The sequence below is a fragment of the Primulina tabacum genome, chromosome 11 (assembly GCF_025594145.1).
Source record: "Primulina tabacum isolate GXHZ01 chromosome 11, ASM2559414v2, whole genome shotgun sequence".
Classification (NCBI taxonomy): Eukaryota; Viridiplantae; Streptophyta; class Magnoliopsida; order Lamiales; family Gesneriaceae; genus Primulina; species Primulina tabacum.
Window position 1 is genome coordinate 3,031,325 of NC_134560.1, and position 18,918 is coordinate 3,050,242.

Consider the following 18,918-nt stretch of genomic DNA (forward strand, 5'->3'; position numbering starts at 1 on the left):
ATTAATTCGGATGCTATATATGCTAACCGAATGCTACAAGATCGAGCTAGATAACACAGATACAGCAACCGACAACATCCGAGTAATAAGTTTGGCGGTGGCATTTTCATATAATTCGGATGCTATATATGCTAACCAAATGCTATAAGATCGAGCCGAAAGTCTCGACCCATCATTACCGGACAATTCTTTGAAAAATGAATGATTGCGTTTAAGAAGAATCCGGTGGCGTAAGAAGTTTGGCGGTGGCATTTTCATATATCGCCAATATGCATAATCATATATATTGTTTATACACATTTAATGAATGTAAAAAATAATTTATATTAAAATTTGTTTAAAATCCATAAAGAAAACTACGTGCGATACAACGTTTAAATCGTAATCATTAAGTGAGTTGACTACTTTTCACTTTTATACCGTCGCAAAATTAATTATCCATCTGATACAAGTACACCTAACCGAATTCGGATATAATAAAAAAATAGTAGGTTTTTTGTGAGACCATCTCACGAATTTTTATCTGTGATACGGATCAATCCTACCGATATTCACAATAAAAAATAATTTTTAGCATAAAAAGTAATATTTTTTCATGGATAACCCAAATAAAAGATCCGTCTCATCAAATATTGCTTGTGAGTTGTATGCACCCCCAAACACGTTTTTGTACTAATCGTATCGTACATATTATAAACTTCGAATTTCATAAAATTAAGGTTTCGTGTGTGTGATGGGTAAAATGGTAAAATGAACAATGATGGTGTGGTACGGCGGAGTTCCCAATCCCAATCAGAGACTGGGTCTACCCAGGGTTCTGAAGTCAATGAGTTCAACTTGAAAAGTTCCCACTTTCCCACATTCAACTTGTTTTTTATTTATTTATTTATTTTTGTTTCCAAATTCATATTTACTAAATTATCAGTATTTTTTAATAAAGAATGTAAATTGACCATTTAACCCACCTACAACCCTTCTACGAAGCAATAATGGAAAAAAAAGGAGAAGTATGTTATGAGAAAAAGGTTGTTAGGTGGTTCAAAGACTTCAACTTGACAACAAAACAAAAGGGTAATTAAATATTAAATTTTTGTGTGTATGTTTGATAATATTTATATAAAAATTATATATATATATTATTTTATTAAGATATGATATTTATATATTAGTTATTAGATAAGATTTATTGATATAGTTTGAGCTATTTAATAAATTACAGATCAGTCGGAGAAAAATTCGAAAAAAAATTTACTGATATATAAAAATTATCAATAAATTGACTATATGGTTAGTTAATATAAGAGGTTCAGTTTAATAATATAAAATTTAAATAATATAATATATAAATTTATGGCAAATGGTAGAAATCGCTACGAGGAATCAGTTCCATCGTCTGCTTGGGTCATTTGGTTTGGGCTCAATTTTATTTTATATTAATTTAAAATTTGTGATATTTAATGTGAAAAAGAAGACCACCTCCAATCTCCATCCCATTCCCATTCTCTTCTTTTTCACTCATTCATCGCTTCTTCTCCACCCAAACCTTTTCCTCTTTGTCTCTGTCTGTTTCATTTATTACTAATTATGGATATCACCTCTCCAAGAATTCAAGTGAGAGATCACAACTCATCCCCCACCACCTCTCCCCGCAGCAATGGCGGCGGCTGCACCACTAGTAATGGGTCGTCGGTGATGCTTGTCGCCACCCCGCCGCTCACCCCTAATCCGAACCCCATTTTCAGATCTAACGAATCTAATCCATATCCTACCACTTTTGTACAAGCGGACACATCTTCCTTCAAACAGGTCGTGCAGATGCTCACTGGTTCCTCGGAAACAGCCAAACAAGCTTCCAGAACGGATCCAACACCCCGAGGCGGCAGCAGCATACCACCTATCAGAAGCACCGGTCAGAAGAAGCAAGGTTTTAAACTCTACGAACGCAGAAACAGCCTGAAAAACGGGCTAATGATCAATACACTGATGTCGGGTTTTTCTCAAAACCCCGTCTTTTCGCCGAGAAACCCCGAGATTCTATCGCCGAGCATCCTCGCCTTCCCGGCGCTGGTTCTCAGCCCGGCGACGCCATTGAATGAGGATAACCTGAGCAGATCCTCACCGGCCGCGATCGGGAATTCATTGGAAGAGGAAAAGGCAATCGCTGAGAAGAAATTTTACTTTCATCCGTCGCCGAGGCCGACGACCCCCGGCAACGCCGAGCCTCAGCTTCTTTCACTTTTTCCGGTGACCTCGCCGCGAGTTTCAGGGTCCTCGTAAGGGAAAATAATCTTGAACTGGAAAATTGGATTCCGGAGATTAATCAAGTTAGATATCATCCTCCATTTGTACAATTTTATCTTTCATTCGATGACTACAAAGAGCAAGAAAACTCGTCACTGCTTTATTATTTCTTTCATCATTTGTGTTGACTTGTATTCCATTGCTGAATTTTTGAGCTGACATTTCCACCTTCACAGCTCTCTCCTAAATGTCACATCGACCCATGGATTTTTTGAAGACGATAATAAAGTCAAGTTTTTTTCCTTCCAATGTTGAAAAAGGGGAAATTTTCGTAAGAAGATTTGAGGCATGTACTTTAAAAAGAAGAATAATTCATTGATTTTGGGTTTTTATAATTTTTTTTTGTCAAAAAGAATAATCCATTGAACAACACTCAATCAAATCAAACCATAGTTGACGAAGGATCAAATTCCTATTCATTTATTCTTATAGTTCACTTGAGAGACAGATAAATGAAAAAATAAGGCATCAATTGTATGCAGGACCCAATAGACTTTGAAATAATAATATCTTTAAATTTATAACCCTTATTTTTTTTTGTATGTCGAGACATATTAAACTTTATAACGATCTCACGTATCAATTTTGTGATACATATATTCTATTCAAATCACATATTAAAAATATTGTTTATTTTTAATACTAAATGCACTAACGTTGAGTTTCTTGATCCTTTGACTTAGAATTAGTCAGTTCTATTTCTTGATAGGGGCAGGGAATGGACTTTCGGAAATACTAAGAACTAAAATGACGCATTGAGAATGGTTTTTTTGGAACCAACTTAGGAAAACATGCTATACACTCAAATGTTCCTCCACCTTTGAAATTTGAGGCAAATTTTACTCCAAATCACTAATTTTATTATTAGTTTTTATAATTTGTTCATTCTATTTGACTGGGATAGCGATTAATTAAATTAAACTTGAGAAATATAACATGGACTAATTTCTAACAATCGGGTCAACACATGGGATCGGATAAGCCTATATCATCTTGGGCTTCCTTTATAAGGACGGCCCACGTATTTATCTTAATTCCAACATCGAAAAATATCTTAATAAGGCCCATCTTTTACTACATTCTTCGGTAATGCCATGTTTTTTTTATGTGATTTTTGAGTAAATTTTTGTTTTGTCGGGTTGATATGTTTCAGTCGATAGTCGATGATTTATAACACATCTGGCACCAATAATCAACTTCAAGACGAGCCATTGGTTCAGTTTCCGCAACTAAAAGAAGACTTAATGGTAAACAATCTGACAAGAATACGAGTTTAGTATTTGGTAATAGTACATATATTTTATATGACATCAGTATATAAATTTCGAGGTATGTCACAGATCTTTTTTTTTCAAAAAAATAAAGATGCAGACTTTTGATATACAACTTTTTTTTATATAAATTTTAACATCTATTTGATATTTTTTAAATGCAAAAACTTGTGTGAGAGGATTTCACGAGTCGTATTTTGTTAAACATATCTCTTATAAGCTAGTTAGTACAAGTTTATTATTTTCGCTTGAATGTACAAGCACAAGTTATCTTGTTTCTCAAAACTTATTTAAAAACCATATTTAGAAAATTACAATTATTATTTCTTTTTTAATGTTGAGGGTAGGACGTGAAAATAATTTATTTATTTTGTCAAATTATCACATATACTCCAAAAAAAAGTAAAATAAAATGTATTACTTTTATATTTAAAAATATTAATTTTGACTCTAAATATAGATCGAGTCATTCCGTCTCACGAAAAACCTACTAAAAATAAATTTTTTTGTATATAAATCTAACACTAAATACTTAATGAGTCAAGATTCATTTAATTTTGGGAAAAAGACTACTTAGTTTGCTTACTTTAAAGTGTGATTCTGGGGAAGGCCGATAAAATAAAGAAGACAAAAACTTATGTGAGACGGTCTTACAGGTCGTATTTTGTGAGACAGATCTCTTATTTGGGTCATCTATGAAAAAATATTACTTTTTATTGTGAATATCGATTGATCCGTCTCACAGATAAAGATTCGTGAGACCGTCTCACAAAAGACCTACTCAATAAATAAAAAGAAAAACTACATATATAACAAATTAAATACCAATAAGTATAAACTAAGTAAAATAAACATTTTTATTATTGTAAATCATATTTAATTTAGTGGAAAAAACCATTAAATTTCTATATGTACTCTACATTACAACTGATGTTTGGTGTTCCTAAAGTTTGGAAGGAATTTATTTATGGTAAAATGTGGTGGTGACTTTTCATTAAAATTGGTATGCATGAATCACAAATGTGCATGCTTTTGTGTATTCACCAAACTATTTGGCCATTATATCAGGTTGTTTTAATGTGACAGTTCACGTTTTTTAAAACACGTTCTCATTATTATATTTTTAAAAAATTCAATGACATTTTTACAATCGTCACAAATCATCATTTTGCACTCTAGAGTTTATTATATTTTAACCAAAATTTCGAATGTTGCATTTATATATATTTATATATACTAGATAAATGCAGGTGCGTTGCACGTTGAGAAATAGAGATAATTTGTCTATGATAATTTTATTTAAATGTGTTTAAATTATTTTTGAAATAAAAATAACTTTTAATAGATAAATAATTAATTATTTAGTTACAAATGAAATGATCATCACATTTTCTTGTCTTTGATTTGAAGACCTCTTGAAATCTTTTTGTGTCCATCGGTTTTTATCTTCTTATCTTTTTTTTTTGTACTCGGCAATTGGTTCTTCATCTCGAATCTCTATTTCATCTTCGTCTTCATGAATCTTCATGTTTTTGTTGATATTTATTTCATTTGATTTTTCTACCTTTGGTGGTACACAACTTTGTTTAGTTGGCTTGATAATCTTTCGAGATCTCCGTTTCTTGATATTGACATTTGTTGTTGGATAATTGACATGTATCTCAATAGCTTCTGCCACAATTTTTAACACTTTATCACGTTTTTCCAATGAATTATCTAACTTGAACAAGAATGTGTGGAGCTTGGAGCTTGGTTGATTTAGCGAATCTTTATATGGGTTATTTGGTAAATTCTGCATTGAAAATTTTTATTGTTAGATGCAATATTTTTGTAGATATAAAATCATTTGTTTGTTTTATCTTATACCTGGTCATGAATTTGAATAAAATCTTCAATAGAACATCCAACAAAAGACGCTGCAACTTTTCCAAATAATGTTATTATTGCCATCTCATTCTCATCTTCAATTGTGATTGTTATTCTATACTTGTAACATAAAGAAGTAAAGTAATGATCACATTTTTTTTAATGTGATCTAAAACTTGGGTTGAGTATTGGTAATTAGTTTTACATAAAAACGATTTGATTTCATTTTTATTCCTCTTTTTCTATCCATTTGATGTATATAAGAGTAATTATTACACATAAAATTAATTTAAACTCATTTTGATTCTTTTGAAGTGTTTTCTTGTGGTACCAAACAATTATTTGTGTTTGTCATGCATAGGATTTTACAATTTGGAAAATTGACAGTCACGTCAATGCAATCCTCATTATATTCACCATTTGCTTAATATAGGGCTTTGCATGGTAAATCATAATTATAAGAAATAAATAATGCGTCGTAGGTAACAAATATAAATTTTGACATAAAGATTAAGCAACATTCGAACTAAAAGATAAATCTTTCACTATCATTCAGTTTTGCTAGGTTAAACATGCAAGAGTGAAGGTAGTATTGGGATGAGTGAACTTCTATGAAGTTTTAGTGAGTTAAGCTGCTGACATTGTGTCGTTTATTTTAAATTTCATTAAAGACATTGTGTCGTTTATTTTATATATATATTTTAAAAAGCTGTAAATTTCATTCCAAAAATGAAATTTCATTTTTCTTCAATTATTATAAAATTCATTAATACCTGAAAACGAACAAAAAAAGATATGTATTTATTAATATTATTTAACGAAAATAAGGAAATATATGTAAATTCACACAATTTTATTAGAGTTTTCAAATTTATTAATCGTGTATTATTTACGTTATTTATGGATGTTAATTTACTCAAGTTTAAAATAAAAATTTCATAAAAACTCCTACGAGGCTATTTCACGAGAACATGTCTCATGTCCTACACTAATCATGAAAAATCATTGTTTTTCACTCTGAAAATTGACTGGTTGGCCATCTGAATGATATATTCATGAGATCGGCTCACATAAGTCCAATTCAAAAATTGGTGAACTATAAAAATTCATTAAAGAAAAGAGAAGTCAAACAAAAAGAATTATTTTTAAAATAAGGATATAATTCATTCTGTGAAAATATATTGTAAATTTTAGTATTCTTCTATTGATTTTAAATTATATTACAGATATATTTTTTAAAACAAATAAAGTATAAATTTCATTTCAAAAAATGATGGCTAAATTTCATTTTGCTCAATTTTATTTAGAATTAATTGATAGTTCGGAAAAAAACAAACAATAGAATATGTATTTATTATTATTATTTTAAATTTTATTAAAGATATTTTTTTAAAATGATGTGTAAATTTCATTCCAAAAAATGAATGTTTAATTTAAATTTCATTCTAAAAACTGGTGGTTAAATTTTATTTTCCCCTGAAATAACTGGGTCAGCCCCTCTCAGGACTATATAACAATGAAACTGTTTCACATAAAACCTAATAAAAATTGGAGAATTATAAAATTTTGAACAATAATATAAACTTCATTTTTATTCGATTTATTTTAAAATTTCTTAATTAATAAAAAATAGAAATCAAACAAAAATGCAAATTTTATTATTCTTTTATTTACTTTAAATTTCATTAAATATATATATATATATATATATATATATATATATATATATTTAAAAAAATAGATTGTAAATTTTATTTCAAAAAATGGTGGCTAAATTTCATTTTTCTTCAATTTATTTTAGAAGTCATTAATAGCTGATAGAAAATAAATAAAAAAATATTTATTAATATTATCGTTTTGAATTTCAATAAAGATATGTTTTTTTTAAATGGAATATAAATTTCATCACAAAAAATAGAGATTCAAAAAATGAAAGATAAATTTAAATTTTATTCCAAAAAAGGGTGGTTAAATTTTATTTTTCTTTAATTTATTTTAGAAGTCATTAATAGCTGATAGAAAATAAACAAAAAAATATTTATCAATATTATCGTTTCGAATTTCATTAAAGATATGTTTTTTTTTTAAATGGAGTACAAATTTCATCACAAAAAATGAAGACTAAAATTCATTTCTCTTCAATTTATTTTAAATTCCATTAATTAATAGATGAAAAACAAGAAAAACAAAAAAAATTAAAAATGGAGTGCAAATTTTTACTAAAGAATGAAGGCTGATGCTAAATTTTATTTTTCTTCAATTTTGTTTAGATTCCATTAATTAATAGATGAAAACAAAACAAACAAAGCGATATATATTAATGAATATTATTTAATGAAGATAAAGACATATATGTATATTCACAATTCAAACTCATATATTTATAGTAGTAATAAATATTATTTAATGAAGATAAGAAATATATGTAAATTCACAATTCAAACTCATATATTTATAATAATAATAATAATAGATAGATAGATAATAGATTGAATTTCATTATAGATATAAATTTTTTTTTCAAAAAATAGATTGCAAATTCCATCACAAAAGAAGAATGCTAAATTTTATTTTACTTCAATTTAGTTTAGATTTTATTAATTAATAGATGAAAACGTGCGGAAAAAATAAGGTCCTCGTTGCGCACATCCAGCTCCGGCTACTTAGTCTTCGGCACCTTCGATATACTGATCAATATGCTCACCTACATCAATCACACCTAGTGAGTCTAAAGACTCAACACCTGTAACTTAATAACAAATACATATATATAACATGCAACAATGAAAATTACTGTACTCAACATACATTTCATGATCTTAGCATGAGGGTAAACATGTCGTAAAATAGCATAACATGTCAAAACATCACATCATAACATCATATACTTGTTCATTTTCTTTAATCAAATTCAACTCGTTAGTTGTGACTTTCGTATTAGTTATATCGTATCAGTTCTATCGTGAAATTTAAAAAATAGATGGCAAATTTCATTATAACAAAAAATAACGCTAAATTCCATTCATCTTCAGTTTATTTTAAATTTCATTAATTAATAGATTGGAAAAGACTAAAATTCATTTCTCTTCAATTTATTTTAAATTTCATTAATTAATAGATGAAAAACATGGAAAACCAAAAAATAAAAATAAAAATGGAGTGTGTAAATTCACAAAAAAAAATAAATAAATAAACATGTATTAATTATTATTATTAAATGAAGGTAAGGACATTTATGTAAATTCACATTCATATATAAATATAGATATATATATATAGATTTTCTTTAATCGAATTTAACTTGTTAGTTGTGACTTTCGTATTAGATATATCGTATCAGTTATATCGTAAAATTTAAAAAATAGAGTGCAAATTTCATTACAACAAAAAATAATGCTAAATTTCATTCATTTTCAGTTTATTTTAAATTTCATTAATTAATATAATAGAAAATACTAAAATTCATTTCTCGTCAATTTATTTTAAATTTCATTAATTAATATATGAAAAACATGGAAACCCAAAAAAAAATGGAGTGTGTAAATTCACAAAAAAAATAAAAAAATTAAAAATAGAATGTGTAAATTCACATTAATTAATAGATTAGAAAAGACTAAAATTCATTTCTCTTCAATTTATTTTAAATTTCATTAATTAATAGATGAAAAACATGGAAACCAAAAAAAAATTAAAAATGGAGTGTGTAAATTCACAAAAAATAAAAAAATCACATTAATTAATAGATTGGAAAAGACTAAAATTCATTTATCTTCAATTTAAATTTCATTAATTAATAGATGAAAAACATGGAAACCAAAAAAAATTAAAAATGGAGTGTGTAAATTCACAAAAAAATAAAAAAAAATAAACATGTATTAATTATTATTATTAAATGAATGTAAGGAGATTGATGTAAATTCACAATTCACATTCATATATAAACATGTATTAATGATTATTATTAAATGAATGTAAGTACATTGATGTAAATTCACAATTCACATTCATATATATATATATATATTCTAAAACATAATTATTAACCTTATCCTTTAACAATTTTATTATTATTATTCCTACGTCAAAATTATATTATTATTATTATATATATGTTCAAATTGAATTCCAAATCAACCACCAATTATAAATTACAAACATAATAACCAAAGAAAGCCAGCCAGTTAACTTTTATAAATTAAATTATATTAAATTAAAGTTCGAAGACCTACACAAAGCAATCAAGGTGAGATTACGAAGCCACCAATGCTCAAACTCAACCCAACCGAAACGGCCAGCACCAAGACAACTCTCGGACTGCACGCCGGGGCCGCAAATGAACCAGGACCCGCGGGTGAGTTATTGCCCGCTGGAGTGTTTCCTGCCCCCGGAACAGTAGTACCCGGAGATCCTGGTGTCGTCGTAGTTGAAGGTGGCGACGGGTTTGTCTCCGGGGATGAAGCTGAAGGTGGGGGGCCGGAGACTTGGTTTGCCGGTGCAGTTGGGGATGGAGACGTCTCAGATGGTGGAGATGACGGCGAGATAACTGGTGGAGATGATAATCCGTTTGGAGATGGCGGTGTTGGGGGGCTCCTAACGGCCAGGACGACGGTAACTAGCTTCTGGCCTTTGTCACAGTTTTCTTTGGTGCCGGTGATGAAGTAGAAAGGCCCGGATCGATCAAGTTTGAAGACTGAGTTTCCATCGTCCAATTTCTGTATCGGATTTCCGGTGTTGCAGTTGTCATAATCATCTTTGTTCACCACCAAAACCGAGTCGGATCCTTTTTGATACCTAAACACTGACATATGTAGAAAACCACAAAACAAAGTTCAGTGAAGTATGCTCGTAATCACTGAAAATTCAATCAGCTTTCATCAATAAGTACTTACGGAGAGTGTCATTAACACTAAATCTGCTTCTTCCAGCCCACTGACTGTAGCTTGCAGAAGGATTTAAAACCCAACCATCATTGCCTCCAACAATGAATTGATAAGCATGCGAGGATCGACTAAGACAAGCAAAGACCAACGCAAGAGAAGAGAGAACACAGATCATCAGATTATCAGCCATGGCTTGAAAAAGAATCGATGGTGGACAGAAAACAGAATGAATTCTTAGACTGAATCGAAAGAAATAGAAGGATAAAGAAAAATGAGGAGGAAATGGATTTTATAGAGACGAAGACTAGAGAGTTTACCGTTGCATGTAGGAAACAAGTTAAACATGTGGCATACACCCAAAGAGTAAACGGTAAGCAAAAATATTGAACTGGAGAGTACCTGGCACTTGAATTGTATGAACCCCAGAGGATCCGGATAATCTCCAAAAAATATTTAGGTAGCAATCACATATATTGATATATCTGAATTTGTAAAAATAAATAAATAAATAAATGTTTGAAAAATGGTTAGTTTTGAAATGATAAGAAGTAAGAAATTACTTAAAAATATAGGCAATTTTTTAATTAAATCCTAAAATCCAAACATAGTTTGTGTTAAATCTCTGTCAGAAAAAAATATTTCTACAATATCTTTTTCTCACAAAAAAATTCTGAATTCTTTGAGCTCAAGTATCTTTTGCGGATGAAAATCAACACAAAATAATAAAATTATGATACTTGAGTACTTATTCTTTTAAATGTGACACAAAAGATTATAAGATTTTGAGTATAAAACTGGAATAACTTTATTAACATCAACATTTGCTGCACTTGTTTGGGTATCCGAATATCATATCTGAAATATCATATCTAAAATATCATATATTAGTATCATTTTAAATATTTTGTATCGATTTTTATCCTAGAAAAGACATGACATTAATATCAATACTTGTTATACATGTTTAAGTTCTCAAAAAGCATATATTATTATGAAATTTGAAAAAATTGATATTCAGATATCATATATTAATATCATATTTTCAATGTTTTGTAACAATTTTCTTTCGAAAAAAGATATACGGGCCTGGGGAGTGCAAAAATCCTTTTCTTTTGAATCAAAGAGCATAAACACATATTTTTTCTAATACGAACGATTCCTAAACATAAGTTAGGGGATTTAAAGACAATTTACCCTCAAAATATTCAAAAAAAAATTAAATCAATATTAGTAAAAATAGTTTGGAAAAAACATACATATTGAATTTATATTGAGAATTTTGAATTCATTAGTTTCATACCTAATTATCAAAATGGGGAAAAAATATAAGAAAAATACCAACAATCTAACAGGTAGAAGATTTTGTTGTTGATATGGATTTTTCCAAAACATCTACATGAGATCTGCAACCTAAAAATAAAAAAATTAAACAAAATATGATAATAAATTCGAAGTAGAGGAAATAGAGAACTCTTTATCTTTAAAACAAATTTGACTTACACATGGAGCTTATTGGATATGTCAATCGTTTACAAAAAAAATGGCTTACAACTTGCGATAATAGTACTACAAATCACAAGTTCAGCAATCAGAAATATAGCAAACTCTCTTTTGAAAAGAAGAAGAAATATTCAATTATAATATAAATTCAAGTGTTCCTCATTTGTTTGATTCTCTAAAATGTAATGATCTATTATGAAGAATATGCTGTTTCTTTGATATCTGTGTCCTTTCAATCACATCAAAGTTTTTTGGAGTGCAAAAAACCGATCAGATATCAAAGAAACGACATATTATTCATAATATATTTCTTCAAATATGTTTGAGTTCAATATACTGATTATTGGAGTAATAAAACGATCATAAGATGGAACAATCGTATTAATCAGTTGCATCTTCAATAATTTATATCAGTGTTAAAATAATTGCCTAAATACGATAATTTTTGTCAGTGTGTTTGCATTCATTACTTCATTGATTGTATAATTATTTCTTCAAATGAAGATACTGATATTTAATCGTTTTATAGATTATATTGAACTCAAAATGAAAATCACTTAATTGGGATTTTACTCAAAAAGTCATTAGAGAAATAAACTAATCGAAAATAGATCTCATTGATGGTAAATGATTTAATCTCTTCCGACATGAATTGGATGGAGGATGATGTTAGAGCTCTCTTTCCTTCTTTTGAAGCAAAATATATTCTCGACATTCCATTACGGAGGCATGATGTGGAAGCTAGTCGGTATTGGAAATGAGGAAGTAAAAAACATTATTCTGTTAAATCTGGATATCTTCTTGAAATGGGTTGTTTTGATACTCCCACCTCGCAATCGACCAACATAATGGAATCTTGGTGAAAACTGTTATGGTCTCTCCGCGTTTCCCAAAAGGTTCGTATCTTTTTTTGGAAAGCATGCAATGATTTTATACCAACTGAATTGAATCTTTTTAAGCGTCGTATCCATAGTAATGGGAGTTGTTCCTTTTGTGGAGCGAGGATTGGTTCGACTAGCCATTGTCTTATTTTTTGTCCGAAAGTTAGAGAAGTATGGAAATGTTCTGTATTTTGGCCATGGTTAAAGAATTGCAAACATCTGTCATTTAGGTTATGCAGTATGAATTTGAATGATCATTCTTCAAAATATGATTTTGAGCTTTTTGTCATGCAACCCTGGGCCATTTGGAAGGAAATTTGCATCTGGAAACATAATCTTGTGAGATCTAAATACTCGCTTAAGGTAAACTGGATTCCTTCTTATTTTGAGGAATTTCAGAAAGCAAAGAGATTGTGGATCCCAGATCCAGTGGCTAATCACCATGATAGAGTGTTGAAATGGACTAAACCTCCTTTGGGACATTTCCGGCCGGATGTTGATGCAGGTTTCAATGAGCAGAAAGATGTTTTTAGTGTGGGAGCAATTATGAGAGACCACCGTGATTTTATTTGTGTGGCTTCAGGTCGGGGTATTCGCCATCCGGGTTCAGTGGTTGCTGCAGAGCTCAATGCTATTCTTTTTGGTTTGAAGCTCGCGGTGCAAAATAATTATCGCAATGTTTGGGTGTTTTCAGATTCGGTTCAAGCGGTTAATGAAAATCACTTAATTGGGATTTTGTTCAAAAAGTCATTAGAGAAATAAATTAATCGAAAATAGATCTCATTGGAGAATTTTTCGGGTTCATCTAACGGGACAAAACTTGAACAGTACTGGCTTCAATGTCGGAGGATAAATCATGCATGGGACAGCTCCACTCTTGTCCACTTTGAGAACTTCGAAAGCAGAAGAAGACCTATCATCTGGACTGATAGACCACAAACTAACCCGATCCATAGTCCCTATTTCCAAACCAAAAAAAGAAAAGTAGTCAAGAAAATAATTTTAGTGTATAAAAAGACCATCTTTATAAGTTAAGCATCTAATTTAAAAAAATGGGATTTTAGTACGTGTTCGATACATGCAGAAATATGATGCTAGTAAAAATTAATAAGAATACATATAGGTAAGTTTACCTTAGCATATAGTTTAAACTTGAAACCGAGTAGACCAGCAACAGGCATACCAATGCAATAGAACGTTCCCAAGTTAATAAACACTGCCAAATGCTGCCAACCACATCCCCTTACCACTCCTGTAAATTTAGTGCAATTTTAGAATTTAACATAAATAATTATTCAGATAATCTTCAAGAACATGCAAACTTTTGGGGAGCAAACCAACCTGATAAGATTCCTTGAATAAAATCGCACGTAACAGATGCAATGAGTAGGGGTGTCATCGAGGCATATGCATCGATAATCACATGGCTGTCGCTAAAGGCGCTAGCCCACAAATTATGGCCAAAAAATAGGGCTAATACAACACAAACTACAACAAGAACAGTTAGTTTAAGGGTGACAACCATGGCATGTCTGGCTTGAGCTGGATTTTCTGCTCCTAACTCGTTAGATACCCTCGTGCTGCAAGGATAAATGGCAAGATTTATTAGATTTAATCGGAAGGAGGATATGGAGGTTGTTGAAAGATTTGTCGATTTTCAGAGTGATTACCTAGCTGCAGCACTGAGGCCATAAGCAACCATAAACAAGATGGCTTCTGTATTTACACTGCATAAATATATTACTGGGGTTGATACTTAGACAGTAGACAAGAAAGGCGCTTTAAACTGGCTGTCTTTTCAAATTTCATGGTAAAATCCTTGGATCCAGACAGACTTTCAGAGAAATATATAAGCAGAAAACTCACCACATTGCAATCAGAGAAGTTGTAATTTCAGAGTTTGGCATCAATCCCGCCAGCAAAACTAGAATCTCAAATGCCCAATACTCCAGACTGATTCAAAAAGACGAATAAAAAAAATTAATTGTTCCATTCAAATTTCAATCCGACTGAACCCAGATCTTATGAAAACATGAATTTTTAAGAATTACTAACCAAATCATGGCTGCAGAAGGCAGAGCAATTTTAAAATTCGTAAAGACGTGACTAAAAGACTCGCGGGTAAAACCTTCCCATGTTTTCTCAAATTTCTTCGCTTTGAGCACATATAAACTTAACATAAGTACTGAAATCCACAACGAAATTGAAGCTGCTACTGGAGCTCCCCTATAGCCCAGTGTGGTCCAGTGAACCAAAACGTATACGATTCCCAAATGGAGGGCTAAAGGGACCAAAGAACACACGACGAGCGGCATTACCACGCACTGTGTCTGAAGAAATCTCAAAAGATTTTGCAAAAAACCATAAGCAAGGAGCCCGGGAATGAGATACTTCAGATAGAGACCAGCTTGATCTGCTATTTGAGCATCTTGATGCAAGAAAATCAATACGCTATCGGAAAACCACCACAGAATGGATACTGCAATTGTGAAGATGATGGTTATAATGCATGACGCTTGTAGATATATCCCTAGCATCCCATATAGTTTTGCACCATATCCTTGTCCACATAATGTCTCAAGTGCACCACTCAAGCCAACCTAGAGCGAGAAGCAAAAAGTTCATGATCAATCAATGAGAAGAATGGAAGCAACATTTCATCTGATATTAGATTTAGGTCCATCCTTTTCTTCATGTTATATATGTTTTGAGTATTTCCCAGATGTTTCATAAAAAAAATAAAAAAAAGTTAAAAATGTTACCTTTTTTAGGTAACTACGGATACGACTAATTCTAAAATCGATTTTCTAGAGAGAAAGACAGACAGCCAATTAAAGCAGTAAAGTTGTCTATAAAAATCAGCATCCCTGTTTTTCGAAAACCCTTTCATGCAAATCATCACCGGATCATCAAATATTGCTTTTTGCATTACCGATATCGCATGAATCGGTAGAATTTGCAACCAAGAGTAAGAGTGAATTAAAAAGACAATTTTCATGACAATCCTATTTCTTGTAGCCAATATTAAACTTCCTTACATCATAGATCAAGGACCAGAATGGACAGAGACAGATAAAGATAAATAAATGTCAAGATAATCAACAGATCGCATCCTTGACTCAATTTGAGAATCGGTCCAACCATCATTGCTTTCATAAAAATCAAATTTCTGTCTGAAATTGAAGAAGGGCCCACTTACTTTCGTGCGGCAGTAACCATCTCCAAAACAAAACCTCTTAATTACATCTTACAGCACTAGTTACAATAAGAAGATCACGGTCTCTTGCTGCAAATGCTCTAATAGAGCATACACGACACAACAAGAAGAAGCAAGTTCCCAATTAAAGAAAGTGATTCGGTTAAACATCGCTTCTGGGATCAAAATCACATGCTCTAACAACAGTTCTATGCTTCAATATGCCAAAAATTAAATTCAACCACCATCTCACAAATCTATCAACAAATTCATCAAGTAATATCAGGAAATAAGAAAAACAGAGAAACAAGGTACGTACCATGAGAGCGTAACCAGTGACAGCAGCCCAAGAATTGGCCAGATTGGACCCAGCGAGCTCGAGTTCTCCGAGGTGGCCGGCGAACATAACAGACACCAATGGAATGAAGTAATACGAAACATTAGTCAGTATCATTGGCAATGCGAAAAGCATCTGATCTTTAGCCTCTTCCACATCAATAACCTTGCTGAGCCATCCCCCCACCTTTTTCCTCACCAGCAGCGGAGTCGCCGCCTCTGCGCCATACCTCGATGACATCTTCACCTACCCGAGCTACTGACCAGATCTACTCCTCCACCACCACTCTTCTACTTGCTGATATATTATATCCTGGGGGAAGATGGTGTGGAGATAAGTCTCGTATCCAACGTGAATCCCGAACTTTTGTCTTCTTCGAAGTAAAAATATAACTGGGACTATTTATCGTAAGAATTTAGACCACTAAGTTTTATCGATTCAACCCCAACTACCAGTCCAAAAGTCAAAGTACCTATCTTTTATTTTTTGAACAAGAATTTACATCTTTTTTCGTGTTATATAGGTTTGGACAATCATATCATTTGACCTAATTTTTTGGATTGAGTTAGGTTCAAATTCTAATCTTAACATGGTATCAGAGCCCGGGTTCCACCGTTATATGTTGGACTGCCTATAATTAGGCCACCAGTTCTGCTCATAATTAGGTCATTTGTAAACTCCACGCTCCATATGTTCATTCCTGGACGTGAGAGAGGTGTATTAATTGTCCCACATCGGTTAGATAAATAACATTGAAGTTGTATATATGGGCTTAGACAATCCTCCTCCTTGAACTAGCTTTCGAGTTGAATTAAGTCCAAGTTCCAATCTTTAACATAAAAATATATATATTCCCTCTCTTTCAGAGAAAAAAATAATGTGGATTTATTGTATTATTTACCTACCCATATGATTTGTGTCCTCGACCAAAAATTATGACTAGGGAAAGAGACAGTTTGCGTGTGAATCGTGTGATAAAATAAGACGAAGTGTTGTACTAATAAAAATTCAAGAGGTTAGGTGCAATAATTAGGTTTTATAATGTCAATAAATGACCATGTTATCATCATGTGCAAAATTAATTCATTAGGTTTGGTTCAATTTGTGGTATCCATAGTACAGTCTACTTATTTAAGCATAATTCACATGTTATTGGGTTATTCCATTTATTCCACACTAAATGATAACAAACGAATGCTGGTTCTCGTACCATAAAAAAAAATAAGATCACAAGATGTTGTATTATCTAGCTATGCATCTATCAATATAAATATGATTTTATTAAACTCGTATTAGTTGTTTCTTGAATGGTTATATTTTAAATAACCGGTAAAACTTGCATGAAGTTATCTCCAAGTAAAACAATCTTTATCACCAAATGGTTTTTGAATTTCGGTTATTTTTATGAGCTTCTATCGATGATTTCAACTGCTGAGTGTTTGGTCATTAGTGTTTTATCATATATAATCAATTGTGTTTTATGCAACATATTAGCAAGAGCCCTTTGTTTTAAAATTGTACAATAAACTTTTTCTACGTACATCATCTTTGAAAGTTGAAAAAATACAAAAATTAACTAATAACAAATGAAGTAAGTATTTGAGATGTTTAAGCAATAATATTAAGTAATATATTTTATCTTCTATCAAATTTGTGATATTTAACCGGAAAATATATTTTTTTCTTCACACAACTTTTTTTTTCTTGTTTCACGCTTAATGTTATGGAAATTAAATATTATAGAAATTGATACCCCATGGATAGGCCCGCTATCCCTGGCCCATCCCTAGCCCAAAGGGAAGACAGGCCCACCAAGGGCCGTAGCCCAAATGGAAGACAGGCCCACAAAGGGCTCATGTATTCTCCTATAAATACCAGGTTTGAGTGTTCAGTTGAAAAATTCAATTTATTATTTTCAGCAACACCCTTAGCTGCTCCCCCCATATATCCTCAGTAGAGCTCTGACTTGAGCGTCGGAGGGGCTACGCCAGGACACCATCCTGGCCCCCTCCTAACGATCTTATTTGTGATTTAAGGCTCAGGTTAATTTCAAAACCTGCGTCTGGACTAGTGACACTTGCTGGAATCGAACCCTAAATTTCCCGTGAGTATCACTTGGCGCCGTCTGTGGGAACATTTGAGTTGAGACGTAGAAATGGTAGGGAGAAGAGGGAGTAGAAGAGTTAACTCAGCGTCATCGCGTCCTCAGAGGGGACCCGAACAGTCTCATGCTGAGGCGAGGCAGGAACAACCCCATCAGGAGACAAGAACTGAACAACCTCGTCAAGAGACCAGGGTCGAGCAACCCCGTCCTAATGAAAATGTGGGGAACTTGACCCTGGAGCAGTTGGGTCAATTTATCACTCGGACAGTAGATGAGGCTATGAAGAGGAACCAAGAATCTGTGTTCATTGAAGAGCAGGCCACTCGCCAGGAGCGAGAGGAAAATGTTGAGGGCCAGCAGAGCAGAATCGAAGAGACTCAGCCCCTCCCAAGCGAATGGAATGCAGATATTGGAGAGATGTGGAAGGAAATACAGATGTTGAGACAACAGGTGGGAAGTAGAGCGCCGGCCCCCAAGAAAGGAAGTCCTTTTTCGCTTGCCATTCTGAAAGAAGGACTTCCCCCGAGTTTCCGACAACCGAATGTTGGAGAATATGATGGACATACCGACCCCGAAGAGCAT

The 18,918-nt window shown here is 32.0% G+C and overlaps 3 protein-coding genes across 3 annotated transcripts; 1 reads left to right on the forward strand and 2 right to left on the reverse strand.

Moving 5' to 3' along the window:
• The first annotated feature begins 1,458 nt into the window (after positions 1-1,458).
• LOC142518146 (VQ motif-containing protein 4-like) lies at positions 1,459-2,440 on the forward strand. Its single transcript, XM_075620852.1, has one exon. It carries the CDS (start codon positions 1,585-1,587, stop codon positions 2,275-2,277), a length of 693 nt encoding a protein of 230 aa, XP_075476967.1. The 5' UTR covers positions 1,459-1,584; the 3' UTR covers positions 2,278-2,440.
• Positions 2,441-9,579: 7,139 nt separating this feature from the next.
• Positions 9,580-10,838, reverse strand: LOC142518789 (early nodulin-like protein 9). Its single transcript, XM_075621604.1, has 2 exons — positions 10,328-10,838; positions 9,580-10,236 (listed from the first exon to the last, which is right to left on the reverse strand). Exons 1-2 carry the CDS (start codon positions 10,506-10,508, stop codon positions 9,677-9,679), a joined length of 741 nt encoding a protein of 246 aa, XP_075477719.1. The 5' UTR covers positions 10,509-10,838; the 3' UTR covers positions 9,580-9,676.
• Positions 10,839-13,408: 2,570 nt separating this feature from the next.
• LOC142518753 (protein DETOXIFICATION 18-like) lies at positions 13,409-16,652 on the reverse strand. Its single transcript, XM_075621566.1, has 7 exons — positions 16,215-16,652; positions 14,755-15,299; positions 14,566-14,652; positions 14,370-14,426; positions 14,041-14,279; positions 13,833-13,951; positions 13,409-13,658 (listed from the first exon to the last, which is right to left on the reverse strand). Exons 1-7 carry the CDS (start codon positions 16,470-16,472, stop codon positions 13,554-13,556), a joined length of 1,410 nt encoding a protein of 469 aa, XP_075477681.1. The 5' UTR covers positions 16,473-16,652; the 3' UTR covers positions 13,409-13,553.
• Between the last annotated feature and the right edge of the window lie 2,266 nt (positions 16,653-18,918).